We start from the raw sequence: 16,156 nt of genomic DNA, 5'->3' as shown, positions 1-16,156 counted from the left end.
ATTACAACTGAAAATATAACGACGGAATATCTGTTATAATTCCAAATAAAATCGAAAGACGATAAAAGATAATGAGAGACCAAAATGAAGAAAATATTATTTTCCGTGTAACTCGGATACTATTCCTTATTAAATAAAAAAAAGAAATAAACAATAAAGATGAAAATAAAAATAAAAAACTAAAAAAAAAAAAAAGAAAATACACAACAAAGAGAAGAGAAACGAAAATAATATTTCCGAAGAAGTAAAAAAGAAAGTATAAAGTTCAAAATTTGAGGGCAATCGATAGATTTCGATCGGCCCACCAACTACGTCTACACCACGGATAAGAGTACAAACAAAGTAGGGTCACTCTCGCTCTTGCAGGTTCGATTGTTGGTGCTGGCAGGTTTTCTAGTCGTCAACGGCAATAGACGGCGGCGTTCTCTCTGGAAAGGCGAAAGTGCGAGTAGGAAGAAGTAAAAGACGAAGAAGAAGAAGAAGACGAAGAAGGAGACGAAGAAGACGAAGAAGGCGAAGAAGACGAAGAAGACGAAGAAGAAAAGTCGTCGAAAGTCGGCGAGGACGAAGGAGAATGCTCCTCGTCGGCCGAGGTCGAAACGATCGCCGTGAGCGATAGTCGTTGCGAGTAGAGACGCGAGAAGGATGGCCGATCGTGACGAAGAGGAGGGAGAGGAGGAAGGGGAGAAGGAGGAGAACAAGATGGTGATGAGGAGACACGAGAGGAAGGAGAGGAAAGAGAAAAAGGAGCCAAAGGAGACCGACGAGTTTACCGACGAGAATCTCAGGATATTCGAGACTCTTTGCATCTCGTCCCCTCGCAAGGTCTACTCATCTCACAACACGATTCACAAACTATCGCACCAACTTGAATATTGTTCAAGCGCACCTTTCTCTCTCTCTCTCTCTCTCTCTCTCTCTCTCTCTCTCTCTGTCTCTTTTCTTTTATTGTCGTTTTCTCTCACACGTATTTATTTACGTGTTATGCACCTCGTTACTCTCTCTCTCTCTCTCTTTCTTTTTCTTTCTTTCTTTCTTATCTTAAGATATCGCAAAAGAAAATAATTATTTAATTTTTTTCTTAATTTCAATGTGGAATTACTATTATTTTAAAAATATACAATTTCTGTCGATAGAATAATATAACGTTCTGGTAATGATGTGTACGATAAATATAGAAATCGAGCGTATCTATCGAGGAAGTTGTATACGTTCATCGTGTTCTCAGTTTCTTCATTTTAAGCTTCCTCGAAAATTCGTTCGTCGTTTGATCGAAAGGTTTGTTTCCCCCTTCGTCGTCTACCATAGAAGCGCGGCAACCCGTCAAAACCCTTTGGTATTTCATCGTCGTCGGATTTACGAGTGGCTCGTTTAATTGATGCGTCGAATCGTAATTTCGTAATTTCGTCACGTGTAAGTGTCGTTATCGCGGCCCTCGAAACGTTGCCCTCTCTTTTTATCCCCACTTTAATCCTACCTTTCCCTCTCTCTCTCTCTCTCTCTTTCTTTCTCGTTCTTTTTGCCTCTCTATCTCTCTTTCTCTTATTCGCTTCAATGTGAGGTGCACGAGGTACAGCGACGAAGCGCAAATGTATTGAGTTGCATGCGAACAAGGGTTGCGTTGCCATAGCGTTACACTGAATCGATTTTAGCAGTTCCACCGAAGGTCCGTGTGTACGCGCCTTTTCGATCCTCCGCGTGTTCGCGTGCCACCGTGAACGGAGCTTCAATTTATTTATTCCTTCGAGAACCACCGGTTTCATTAAAATTATCTCCCATTCCTTTTTCATCGTTCATTCTTTAATCGATACATGCATTGATACTAGAATAATAAACGATTTTATTCACGTTTCCTCGATGTTTCGTTGTTCGTTCGAAAAGAACCAATCGAATTTTTCAACTCATAAATTTATTAAAATTATACGAGTCACGATATGATAATTTTTCTTTATAAATGGATAATATACAAAGAAAATCTCATCTATTTCTGAATTTTTCTAGATTTTTATGAAATATGTACACATATATATATATATATATATATATATATATATATATATGTACGTGTTTACGTTTGTAGATATGTATGTATATATGTCGATGATATAATAGGTCGAATTTGATTCGGAAACGTTCTTTCTAAATTTCGAAATTGTCGAAACATTATATCGATGATCGATATATTATTTATCATGTAATAGCTCCCTACTGATAGTTAACGCGAACGATGTCACGGATGCGTTCGCCTCGTACTTTCCATGATCGTCTTCGAATCCGTATAAATATACGTGCGATACGTGCTAACAGGAATATTTCTAAACAAATTTGTAAGAATACTCAAGTAAGTTCCTTTCACTTTTGTTCTCGACAAAAGAGAATTTCTATATATGGTAATCTTTAATTGGCAAAATTAAACGTTATAAAGTATATTGCATTATATAAAAAGAAAACAAAATAAATAAATCATTCTTAATTAAAAAAAAAAAAATAAAATAATAATTACTTCATCTTCCGACAATGTTTTGATAAAAATTTATATTTGTTAACTTTTAATTGATATAATTAAACCATATATATATATATATATATATATATATATATATATATACATATATATGATTATATATACATAAAATATATATTTATACTCTATATAAATATACCATATATCTGCACAAGTATATTATACTATATAAAAAAAAGCAAAAAATAAAACTAATTAATTTTTAATTAAAAACAAAAATAACCTCTCTTATTTTTCTCTTTTTACCTTATGCAAGTCGTTAATTTCATGGTTTCCTTTTTGCTTGTAAATCACACCAGTGGAGGGATTCAAGAGAGTATATCTTCCGTCATATACATCTTATCGTTGATATCAGCGCGTATTCAGAGTCGGGTCGTGGTGACTTCTCGCGCGGAGTACGGAACGACGGTCACGTAAGCCTTTGCTATCCTTGGTAGACAAGAATATATCTACCTATTCGCTAAGGTTCTTCCGTTTCTTCGCATATATATAAAATAAGAACGACAAACGTAGAAATTGGCACGAATCGCTTGGAGTTTAACTATTCAGTCCTTTCGAGAATAAAAACGACGACGACTGCTCGTCCGTTCCGTTCGGAGTTTATCAAGAAAATGTGAATTCGATAAAAAGTATTCCATTATAAGTTTATCTAAAAGTAGATAAGACAAATTTTTCTTGTATATATATATTTTTTTACAAATAATTAATAACATATACACATAATAAATAAAATATATAAAAATATATAACAAAATATATATAAATGAAATATATATAAAATTTAAATAAACGTTTATAAACAATTAACTTATATATACATTAATATAAATAAATACTTAATTTCATTTTGAATATTTACATGCGTAAGACATGCAATATAATAATTAAAAAATACTCAGTTAATTAAACGATTTAAACGTGATCGATGAAACGAAAAAGATTTTCAAGAGGAAGTTTCTCGTTTAATATTTTTACGACATAATAATATGAGAAACGTATACAACGTTGTATTTGTATTAACACGATATAAAAATATTCTTCTTGATTCGAGTCACGAATTCAAAAAGGTGATTGTTAATGCGTAAGCATTAGCGTCTAAGAAAGATGAAATGCAATTACCTTTCCCTCCAGTGTATGCATTAGACGAGAAAATATCTTTTCAACGGTGGTTAACGGTGTGCGGATAAGATAATCCACGTGGTAGGAACAGTGATTTTCACTCGGCGTTTATGAAGGAGTAGGAGATAAAGAAGAATGCGGCCGTCTTCCGCCAAGTAAACTAATTTTTTACTCTTAACGACCAACTTCCCAGACGTAGTAATAAATCATTTTAATAAAATCCTCTACGGTAGGAGAGAATCACGATTTATGAATTTGTACAATATCTTTCTTTCTTGCTCTTTCTTTCTCTCTCTTTTCGTCTCTCTCTCTCTCTCTCTCTGGCTCTCTTTTAGTTATTCTATAGGAAAATTGTGATTATTTAGTTGTAGTCCAACGTTATAGAAAGTATTAATCTTTGTTAAAGATAAATCAGGATTAATATTTTTTTAGAAATTTATCGGAGACATCCAAACGATTATACGTCATGTAAAAAGTGAAATGTAGAAAGTTGAAATCGATTTAATTGATCTTTCTTGTTATATGTATTATATTTTTATAAATAATATTATATTCTACGTTATCTGTATAGATGTATATTCGTTTTGATTGAAAATTTTATATGAATTCATATTTTATAATATATGCGTGCGTGTATTTATGTTTATTAATTTTATACACACATTCGTACACACGTTCATCTTTATTCCGTTTTGAAATACATTGATATTATATTTTTATATATATTTTAATATTGATTTTGAATATAACGATATACTTTATTTTTTTACGTTCACGAAGCTCACGTTCATTTCCCTTTGTCCGTTTCGATTCTTTAAAGTCGAAGCGGTGCAGGAATGTGAGAGAAAGAAAAGAAGGAAAAGGAGGAAGGTATAAGGATCTCTTTCTTCGTTTACAGTTGGACACAGGGGATGCGATGACTCACGACTTGACGACGACATTGAGGAGCGAGCTGGCAGCTCTCGAATACAAGCGAGACAGGCTGATGTTCGAGGTAAAACGATTTCCGTGCGGTTCCGACGGCTAAATCGGTCGGATTATTAATTCAACGGCTTTTCCTTCTTAGCTGCAGGAGATGAAGAACACCGTCAGATCAAGGGACCAAAGGGTCGTAGAACTTCAGGTGGAAGCCGATCAGTTAAGAGAACAAGCTGCCAGACAGAATTCTATCGTTTCCAGTCTCAAGAAACGCATACAGGCGAGAGATTTATTTCTTTTTTAATATATCTGTTTATTATATATATGTATATAGTGTTAAAAAAAACACACATGATTTTGTGTGTGAATACAGTACTAGTATACACAGTGTTAAGTTAAATAAAAAATGTAGTTAATCAACGTGCGTAAAAATTAGATTTTGTTTGAAAATGATGATTTTTAATTAAGTTTCATTTCATTCTATTCTTCTTTTATTTACTTTATACTTACTTTTTTATTTACTTTATAAATATTTTTTATATTTGTATTAATCCATAGGAATTGGAAGAGCGAGAGAGAAATCTTTACGCGAATCAAGGAAGGAACGAGATCACGATACAAGGTCTACAACGAGATGTCAAGTATCACGAAGAGAAGGTCAGGGAATGCGAGAAGAAGATTCGACAGCTTGAACATAATTTATCCGAGGAGATACAGTTAAAAGAACGAGCGAGATTAAATCTTCAGGTATTTTATGTAAATTAATCTTTAATAAATTAATTTATCTTATTTATTAAATAGAAAAGTTTAATTACAATATGTTCCGTAAACAATGATATCGTAATGAGAAATTTTAAACGCGTTTCTTATTTATAAACGAACAAAAGAGAATAATTGTTATAAAGATAATTTGTTTAATCATTTTAATTATACTTTTACAAATTATTGAACGATCAAAGCGCTAAAACATTCTCATTAAAATACTTGAACCTTTGGATATAAAATTTAAATGGAACTCTTATTCTTTATTGAAAAATTAATTAATTGGTTCACCAAATACTGTTGTAAAATTAACGGTATGCAATTAAATGGAACTCACGTTAAAAGGATTTTGTGCGGCGACTGGCACATGCACTGAACGTCGAGTACTGTGAAACAGCGCACCATAGTCCGGAAGTCGTTATCCACAAAGCGGAAGAATTGGTGCAAGAAGTGAATCGGTTGCGGAACAGGGGCACTACAATCGAAACACAACTTAGCGGTATCGAGAATGATTTTCGAAGTTGCAGAGACTCGCTAGATCGCATTACCACAGAAAAAGAACAACTCCAGAGGCAAGTGTCTACACAACTGGTCGATTTGGAACGCTTACGGCAGGTATAGTTACAAGAGAAATTAAACGTGCGAAGAGTAAAATTAATTTTTATTACGATACCTATCTATTTATCGATATTATTTATTAAATCGATTTATAAATAAATGACGTTATAATTAAGTCAAGCTTGTTATAATTATACGACATTTATTTATTAATACAACTAATAAATACAATGTTCTATAATTAGAATTTCTATAGTTATATCATTTCGCATATTCGTTGGTTTGATTCATAGACAAATGTCATTTAATTGTGTAAACTGCTGATTTGTAATGACACTTATTTATGAATCAATTTTTGAAGATGATTGAAAAAATACTATAATAATCTCAACATGAAGAATCTTAAACAGAGAATGATAAATTAAGGATAAAAATGATAGCTGTGTTAAAGAATCTATCATGTTTATCAGGAGAAAGAATGTCTAGAAATGCAACATAGAGTAGCCGAAAGAGAGATGAACGATTTGAGAGATAAATTAGTGAATGCGAACAGAAGTATAACGAGTGCTACAGGAAACATATCTAATCAGGAAGCGCTGATCTGCCAATTACGAGGTAAATTTTGTTTAGTTTCGTTAGAAATACGATTGATTTTTATGTTCTTTTTTATTCTTCTTCATAGACGATTTGAAGAATCGCGAGGAAAAGGAACAACGTTTGCAAACGGAACTAAGACATTTGTTGGAATCTTTAGCGATTCTCTTGAGTACACCGAGTAGATTCGTGGAGTCTCACGAAAATGCGATAAAGGATCGGATTAGAGAGATCCTTGCAGAGAGCAAAGATCAAGCATTGGTACTTTGCTTTTATCTGTGATGCATTATTTTGATACTTTAGAAAAGATTTTCATATCCTTTTGATTTTTAAATCTAAATTTTCTAATTTTTAGAAAATTCAAAACCTACGAGAGAAAGTGAACGCTGCCACGGAATCTGCCAATCGTCAAAGCGAAATGCTTGAAACGAGTATGATGAAGATGCGACATTTGGAAGAGGAACGATCGAGTCTCGAAGCGAAGATACACAAATTGGAGGCCGAATTGACCAGCTGTGAACTAACCAAAGAGTCCTTGCGTAGGGACAAACAAACGGTGACTATACAAAGTGTCCTTTATCTGAAGAAAAGAACATAGTGAATCGTGTTTTATAAATTTTTTCACAAATTTCATAGTTTACGACGTTTCTCGAACGACTGGGAAAAGCTATGCAAATCGAGGAAATTTCGGAGGACATAGGGATCGAACTACAAACTGAATCCTTGCTTGTACGGGCGGAACAACTCGCCAGATTAGAAACGGACAAATTAGTGGACAAGGTGAAGGACACGATCGATAAATTATTTATTAAATTTTTTTTTTCTAACGACGTTTACAATATCTCTTCTTGTGTCTTCATCTTCTATTTCAAATCCTTCTATGCAAATTCTACTGTTCGCGTACTCCAGTACTTGTACTCCAGCTACACGACATTACCAAGGATTCGTCGTGAGAGATCCTTTCATGAGCTTCCCTCCCCAAAAGACGTAAGCCCAAGCTCCAAACCAGTCGAGGAGAACGTTCCTGTTTAGCGCTTTCTCGTGCTTCTCATTTCGAATTCAGCTCCTTTTTACTTCTCTTTTTTTCTTTACAGTATCATGCTACCCCGACAGAATCCTTCGGCTTTCTCGTGAAACTCGTAGAGATCCAACTCTATCCAACTTTTGCTCGCTTCGTATATAAATAGTTCATTAGTTTCTCAAGGATAGTCCCATCGGCTTCTTTTTTTATATTTTCTCATTTTAGATACCTATCTGCACGGGATCTTTGTTTCTTAAAAATATAAATATTTCATGTAGATATAAAGTTCACGATAAATTGATCCTGATGAAGTTCCTAAATATAGATAATACATTTTCATTCTACAAATTTTCTGCAAAATAATTTTTCTCGTTTGCAATTCCATCGTAGTTTAGATATTAATTATCGTAATTCGTTATTTCAAGATTAATCCCTTAGGGAAAATTTTTATTTCACGAATGTTCGTACCTTCGAACGTATACGTACTTTTTATTTTGTCGTTTAGACGTCTGTGGTTTATCAATTGCAACGACGCGTGAGAACTCTGCGGGAGCAATTGCAAAGGCGAGATCTTCACTTAGATCTCCTGCGTAGAAAACTGTCTCTTCAGGAGGACAGCGTGAGAATAAAGACGTTGTTGCAGAGCGAAAGGGACGAGGCGAATCTCCGGTGAATGATGTTGCATCGAATACGGTGAATTAAAACAATGATAAAGAAAAAAATATTATCATTTTCTTGATTTTTAGTGCGAAAAAGTTAACGAAGCAGGTCGAACGATTGCAATCACAATTCTCGGAAGAAAAATCGCGAAATCGAGAGTTGAGTGCTCAATTAACAGAAGCCGCTGATTACAAGGTATTGTATATTTTAATAATAAATATACACACGAAAGAATTGTCCAAATCGTACCACGTAAGACATTTTATTATATTTATATTAGCTATTTGATCAAAATTTTTATATGTTAATATATTGGATATCGTTTAATTTAATGTTTAAGATACCTATTATTATATGATGTTTATTTTATCAAGAACAAATTAATTTATTATCAATCTTTATATAATATAATGTAAAAGGTACGATTTAAGCAATTGGCCATTTTAATCATGTCTTCCTTTAAAAGTAATAGATTTGTGTATAGAAATAATAAAAAACAATATTAAAAAATGGATTTATGTATTATTACATTACTTTTTCGATAAAAACAAGAAAATATTCAAAAATTTATTATTATAGAAATATAAAATAATATATTGGGTATATTATTTTATATAGGATGTATCATAACATGACAGGAGACACAATGAACATAAACGTGTATATAAACGTTCTATTTTACATTGTTTTAAAATTATAGCCGTTTTTGTGTTAGAATAATCCGGAATTTGTGGTTGTGTAAATGTTAACATTATGCATTAAATAAGATCTAATATATATATTTTCAATGCATATATCTTGTTCATTTATTATATAAATACATATATACACATATATTGATTATTAGATATTATTTATATTCAACAATAAGAAAAAATTGATGAGAAACGATCTATAATTGTCAACTCTCTTCTATATTTATGACATCTGCTACATTAAGATTGAAATATACGAATCTTATGTTTCATTGATATAGATAGCGGCGTTAGAAAGGAGTAGGAAGATAGAAGAGCTCCAGAAACGTCTCGTAGAAAGCGAGATGTTGAGAACGCGTTATACCAGAAAGCTGTCCATGTTGAAAGAGCAAATGAGAACGACGTCTGAGACGGCTGAGCAAGAAAGATCTATCAACGATCATTCTTTGCAGCTTCTTAGAGATGAGTTGGCGCAAGTGAAGCAAAATCTCACAGAGGTTACTAGAAGAGAATCTCAGGTAATCACGTATACATGACAGATTGCAATCAACGATCAAATTTTTTGGTACATTTTTGTTTATATTTATTTATTTATAATATATATATATTAATAATATAAATATACAATAAACAATATAAATATTTATTCATAAAAAATATATATAATATAAATATTTATTTATAGGAATATATATATGTGTATGTAAATAATTTTTATAATTTAATTTTTTGTATAAAAATAATACTTCGGCAAATTTTTATTTCTTTGAAAGTCTTACCGTAAGACACTTGCCAAATAAGACATTACGTATTCGGCACGCGAAGTCGAATTCACGCAATCTTGATTTATAGTGATTCCTCTACAAACCTACTTGCATTCGACCCCTGTAACAGAGTTCGAATGCGGTTCGTTTGGTGATCCGTATTTTCGAATTCGATATGCCCGTTAAAATACAGAGCCTTTTGACTCCGTCGTTTCTCGTCGTCCGTAAAATTAGAGCTGAAACGAGACCGTAAAAGCATCTTCTTCATTTGTCAAAATCAATTCCTACACGAAGAATACGTATATGGAACACTTACAAAATATCCTTCTCTCTCGTAATACATCGCGTCTAGAGAAGAAACTATTTCTCTATTCTCTTAACTCATTTTTCATCTTTTTTCATAGGCATACGTTTGCGCTAACGTTCGAACGGTATTTGAAAATACATAAAGTAGTAGAGACCTTTTTTATAAAAAACAATAAAATGAAAAAATAAAAAAAGTAAAATAAAATAAAAAAAGAAGATAATAAAAGATAGAATAAAGACAAGAAGAATAGAAATACGTATCGCTATGTAACATCTTTCATTGATATAATTTCTCATTGATATAATTAACAATCAACTTAAATCATTTTATCTGATAAAAATGATCTACGGATATACTCATACATACATACATATATACATACATACATACATACATATATATATATATTTATGTATATCGAATATATGTATGCACAATGGTCCTTTTGGTGTCTTTACAAAACAAGAATCTCGTCGATGATCTGGAGTTAGTAACGTTGCTCTTCGAGTCAGAGGCCAAACGGACTCGTTAATTCATTGAAACAATCTCACCGACTACGCGCAGATGACATCCATTCGCGTTATTGCTACTCGCTCTCTCGTCTGTCACATAAAGCTACTCTTCGAGAGAAGGCAAGCTTTGTCTCCTTCTTTTTCGTAACGAATACGACATCGTTGTTCGTTGATCTTCATTCGAGTCACGTTCGCGTTCACCGAAGGTACTTTGAAACGACTCGCAAAACCGTCTCTTACGTTTCTTCGAGCTGGCACGTGCCAGTCACTAGTCAACGAGTTACGAATTCGATGAAACTTTTCGATGGTACTTACAAAATAATACTTTTGTTGTTTTTCTTTTTTTTTCTTTGCTTCATAAGTACGTATGAAGAATTATTTTAAAGGAAAAATGTTATATTGTATAAGTTTAATCGCTCGTACAAGAACATTCATCTGCGTATAAATATAATAAATAAATTTATTTAGATTTTAATATACCTAGATAGATTCTTTTATGATTAACCAACTTTGCTCGAAAATACTTTGAAAATCAACGGAGCGTCGAAAAGGATGCTCTGTGATCGTTCGAACGAATCAGACCCCTGTAATTTTATCGAGACCTTTTTTTACCCTCGAGAATGAACGAAAATGTTAGGTCGCAAACGTTGACCCTAACCCAGAATCGAAGAATCGATTTTCGATAGGTCCTTGGTACCTTTGATTATTTCAAGTCATCCCAATGTAAAGCAATTTTCGACGATCTAACTTGTGATGGTGAACGTTTCTGTAGTAGTTGTATGCATATATATATATATATATATGTATATACAACAACTTGCAAATCGTTCATATCCTATTTCAGTTGCAGAGCTTCCGCGTCTCCATAGTGAAATTATTGTCAGAGCCAATCTGCACTCCCGATTACGAGATCATTACGCGACTGCAGAAAATGGTGGCAGCCCATCGTGACTTCACCATGCTCTCCCGTAGATACGACGAACCGCTGGAAGCGAGTCCCTCAAGGTGCACAAGGTAATCCTTGTTAAATATTAACGAGAGAGGGAATAAGTTTGAGAGCGAGCGTGTTCTTGCCGTCCTAAGCAGGAAAATACGAAGATCGTTCTCTATATTCTTCGAGTTGGAAATATTCTATAGAAAATAAATTCTTGTATTATCTTTTCTTTCGTCTTTCTTTGTACCTCGTTAATTCTAACTAAGGAGAAGAAACTTTAACGAGATTACGCTGTTATAATTTCAACGAAGAAATTTTAAATTGGTAAATCATTCAATGATTCAAATTATACGTTGTTTTTATTGAGATTAAACTAAATAAGGTCGATCTTACATTTGAAGAATTTCATTCGGAATTTTTTAAACGGTTTTAGTAGAGTATAAGTAAGAAATATAGAAAAATGTTATTTATCGTTTATTTTCTCTTGCATTGAACTGAAAAGAAAATATATATTATAATATAATTACATAAATAATATAATTATATATAATATTATGACATATAATAATAAGTACATATAAGAATCTACATATAAGTATACGTAAATACATATAAGTTTCTATTTTTACGTAGATACTTATATATTTGTGTTATATTAATTAAATATACTATATATACTTGTGTATATAGAAAAATATACGCTTTTATGTTAGGTCATTTTTAGAATAAGCAGAATAAAATATTAAATTTATTAAAAAATTGTTCGTAGCATTCATCCGATTCACTCGGTTCATCCACCAAGGTCACCTGGCTCTCGATGTACGCGTTACGAAGACAGCGGATTTGCAGATCCACCAGATTTGCACGACATCGAGGAGGATTTTAACAAGAGACCCGTAAGGAGCAGCCTACTTCCGTGACGTCGGCCAAGATTCAACGTTTGAACGGTTGTTCGCTTGAATCAACGACGACAGCGTCTGATCGCTGATCTCCGTTTCTTATTAGATTTATATGCGGACGAAACGATGCGTAAAGCGAACCGTTTACTTCGTCTAAACGGACGACTTCTACGGTCGCTTTCCTACAACTTGAAAGAACATTTTTCTTGCACATGAACAAAGTTACTCCACCACATTCATTGAAACGGTTCATCTTTCGTGATAACAAATACCCAATACGTTAGGATAAAGTGTAAGTCAAAGATCCAATCTAAAAACATAAAGTTGTAAATTTTAACAAATGAAAATAATTAAACGTTTATACATGTATATTATTGTATATTTGTGGACAAATGATCAAATCTATGGCTGATCAATCTATGGTGATGATGATGATGATGATGATGATGATGATGATGACGATGGTTATTATTGTTATTATTATCTTTATTCTCATTATTATTAGAAATAATTTTGTAAACAAAATTTTTATATGAGAAATGAACCTTCATTATTTTTCTTTCCAAAAATGTAATGCAGTATTTCGTAATCACTTTTCCTACAGTTATTAACGCGAAAGATAATCGAATAATATGACTACGAGTAATGAAAAAAAATGTTATTCGATTAAAATGTAGAAATTGTTGTTCGAGGTTGATCGAGATAATATTCCGAGTAATTATTACTTATATAAGTTGATGACTAAGCGATCATAAATCGATATCATTTCTTGGTTCAGCAACATCAGAAGTCCAAGCATTGACCGTGATCGAAATCGTTTTTACGATCTGTAACGATCATTTGATATTAAACGATTTTGTTGTAGCTTTCTAACATTTTTTCTATAATAATAATTTTTTTTTATATAATTAATAATCAACCTCTATAGTTAATTTGACAGTTTAAAAGAAAGCATATTTTTTATTTTACAAAAATTGCTACTGTTCCAAATCTATTCGATCTTATATTAATATGAAATAAAGGAATAAGTTGTAAAACCCGTTTTCAAGTTACTTGCATCGTGTCATTTACAAACGAGTGTTTTACGAACTTTCGTCTAATATCTCCTTTTGATACCGGATTAAATACAACTCTCACTTCGAGGAACTGGTTCGCAAAGGAGAAATACGTTCAGATCATCGAAAATTTTTAAAAATCATCGAAAGCAAAAATTTCAAAGAGTTCATTAAATCACAACATTACTCTTTGTTATCTGTGTAAATAAAAACAAGAACAAAAAAATATTTCAAAAATGACAATGGAATGAAGATGCTGAAATTTTGTAATAAAAATCGCACTTACGACGCTCAAAACATTATTCTTATGAAAAGGATTATTCAAAGTGTAAATAAAACAAAAACCAATAAGAAAGAAGCTATAAAGTCATGTCTCAATATTTTCATCGATCTATCCTAAACATTGTAATGTCTGCGTGTGTTTTTTTTCTCCTTTCTTTTTTTTTTTTAAATTTGTCATATCAAAGTTATAATTTTAAATTAAAATCTATCACGAGAACTCAACTGTTATAAAAGAGATATCGATATGTTTCTAAACGTTCGTCAATCTCGATCACGATCGGCCGACATCACCTATTTAACTAACACACGACGCAGACCCACATTTCTTTCAAGTTGTTTCTCGTACAACCGATAATTCGAAGCTCCACTTCCGTCGACACGGTTCCAATTTCCATGCGTGGTCCTACGCTGTAAATGGGCGACCATAAGCGGTGGCAAGTGGATATGAGCGTAACGGTATATATTCGAATATCGTAATTACTCATCAAAGATCGTCTTGCCAGAACTCGGATCGTTATGTATAATATGTGTGTGTGTGCGTGTATCTATACGTAGACCACTCGATTGCTCATTCTTTTGTATAATGAGATAATGTTACGCTCTTTATTGCACGCTCACTGTTCATCACCGTTACAACACCGTTCGGAGGGCGGATCGTTCTTTAACGAGTCTTTAAAAGGTCTCCCTTTTAAAATACAAATACTTATAAAAAAGATAAAAAATGGGGTTCCAAATGTTTCAAGCATTTAATAGATACTTAGGATAAAATTTTTTAATATATATACTATTGTTGAGACTATTAATTATTGATAATATTAATTAATAATAGTTTGACATATAGAAATGACATATTTATTAAAGTGCAGATTAATATATTATTACTACACTATTTTTTATGTAGTGCTCGAAAAGCGATAAAAGTTATTATTTATTAGAGCTAATCATTCTATTCATTTTTAATAGCTCTTAACTTTAAATAATAATGCTTTATCAATTAATATATATATGTCGTGTGGATTAATATATATATCGTGTGGAATAGAATAATAACATATAATAATCTCCAACGAATAGAAAATTTTCCAAGTTGTTATTTAGAGAAAAGAAAGAAAAGAAGATGGAGGAGAAACACAGAACTAATAATTATATATCCTGCACTGTATATTTTTTTAAATAACATGGTTATAAAAATGATACTACCTGTGATAACGTCTCGTTAATGGAAAATAAAAGGAATTTCACTGAATCCAAATAAAAAGATAAACGCGTAACGAAGTGAATGGAGTCAAGAGAGCACTTCTCGATTATATGGGCGATCTTTGGAGACGCGTAAATTTTACTAGGCGTTTCTTACATCACAGAGGTATCGTAGCGTAAGACTGGCTTCGTAGTAAGTATGTAGGCGGTAGTAGTATCGCTACGGAGTGGAACAACCACATTCCAGAATGCAGACGGCGGAGCGAGTAAGAGGATGCGAATCGCAGAAGGGTAGACATGAAAGAGAGAAGCCGAGAAGGTGGGACGAAGGGAGAAGAGAAATGGAAGAATTCAGGTTCGTGAATACCTTCAGGGATTCGAACCTTCGTGCTGTAGACGTTCAACGTGTGCGTTTCGAATACTCTTACGTTCGCGAAACATCCATTCTTTCGAATTCACTTTCAAACACCGTTGTAGGATCAAATCTCTAATGTTTTAAAATCTTTGGTACAATAAAGATAACATTGACTCGATCGAAACTCCCTGAACGAGTTTCGACGAATAAAAATATTTCGATCATTTTCTTCTTTTTTTCTATATGATTGAATTAATTTTCTGCAATGTTTTATAAATTTTATATATATATATATATGAAGTTTATAAATTTATTTGATTTTTCTGTCATTAAATCAATTGTTAATTCTTAATGTTAGTCATGTATATGTTTTATATTATATAATTTTTATTTAAACAGGGAAAAGAAATTGGATTGTGGATCAGCAGAATAAATTGTTTTTATATATCAAATCATATAATTGTTTATAAAATAAAAATAAAGATGTTCTAGGAACGAGTTGGAAAGGAATATTTTGAAATTCTCTCACTTACGAAAATCAAATAGAGAAACGAGTTAAGTTTAATGCGATTCTTGGAAGTGTTCGACCGAACGACGAAGTTACGCTTCGCCGACGTAACTGCCTCTAACAGAGAGCACTCGTGAATGGTTGATCTCGTTATTGTACAAGCATCATTTGTATGCGACTTTCGAGATCTGGGTTAGTGCATATCTAAACTCTGAACTTAGAAGTACGTATTTATGACCAAGCGGTGAGTTAAAGATAGTTATTTTTGTGTCACGAAGTCGTTACATGTGATACAATTTACTCGTAAAATGATGAATGAATCTTTCAGGATACTCTTCTTCTTTTTTTCTTTTTAATAAAAGAAAATCTACACGGCAAATAAACAAAAGAAAGGAGTTTTAACGAATGAGAAAAAAAAACAAAAAGAAAATGAAAACGTAAAGAAACTTTTATTAAAGAAAATTTTAATACGCAAAATGTAATCGACTTAAA

General features: G+C 32.4%; 1 protein-coding gene across 5 annotated transcripts; it reads left to right on the top strand.

The window, feature by feature from the left end:
* The first annotated feature begins 207 nt into the window (after window positions 1-207).
* LOC127065089 (coiled-coil domain-containing protein 170) lies at window positions 208-14,367 on the top strand. 5 transcript variants are annotated; one of them, XM_050996982.1, is made up of 14 exons: window positions 208-825; window positions 4,542-4,637; window positions 4,710-4,841; window positions 5,120-5,308; window positions 5,669-5,938; window positions 6,352-6,496; window positions 6,564-6,736; window positions 6,831-7,031; window positions 7,112-7,255; window positions 8,002-8,165; window positions 8,243-8,351; window positions 9,133-9,369; window positions 11,279-11,448; window positions 12,138-14,367. In XM_050996982.1, exons 1-14 carry the CDS (start codon window positions 646-648, stop codon window positions 12,286-12,288), a joined length of 2,361 nt encoding a protein of 786 aa, XP_050852939.1. In that variant the 5' UTR covers window positions 208-645; the 3' UTR covers window positions 12,289-14,367. The 5 variants fall into 5 exon arrangements, with proteins under 5 accessions (XP_050852939.1, XP_050852948.1, XP_050852976.1 ...); XM_050996991.1 differs by lacking the exon at window positions 208-825 and adding an exon at window positions 2,116-2,341; XM_050997019.1 differs by lacking the exon at window positions 208-825 and adding an exon at window positions 2,797-3,137.
* The last annotated feature ends 1,789 nt before the right edge of the window (window positions 14,368-16,156 follow it).

The sequence above is a fragment of the Vespula vulgaris genome, chromosome 1 (genome assembly GCF_905475345.1).
Source record: "Vespula vulgaris chromosome 1, iyVesVulg1.1, whole genome shotgun sequence".
Classification (NCBI taxonomy): domain Eukaryota; kingdom Metazoa; phylum Arthropoda; class Insecta; order Hymenoptera; family Vespidae; genus Vespula; species Vespula vulgaris.
This window is presented reverse-complemented; position numbering and strand designations above follow the sequence as displayed.

Bases quoted from the DNA above. Each gene is read 5' to 3' on its own strand.
- LOC127065089 (XM_050996982.1), top strand. From the start codon at position 646: ATGGCCGATCGTGACGAAGAGGAGGGAGAGGAGGAAGGGGAGAAGGAG. The intron at 5,939-6,351 runs GTATAGTTACAA...CATGTTTATCAG, and splicing joins ATTTGGAACGCTTACGGCAG to GAGAAAGAATGTCTAGAAAT. The intron at 7,032-7,111 runs GTGACTATACAA...CAAATTTCATAG, and splicing joins TGCGTAGGGACAAACAAACG to TTTACGACGTTTCTCGAACG.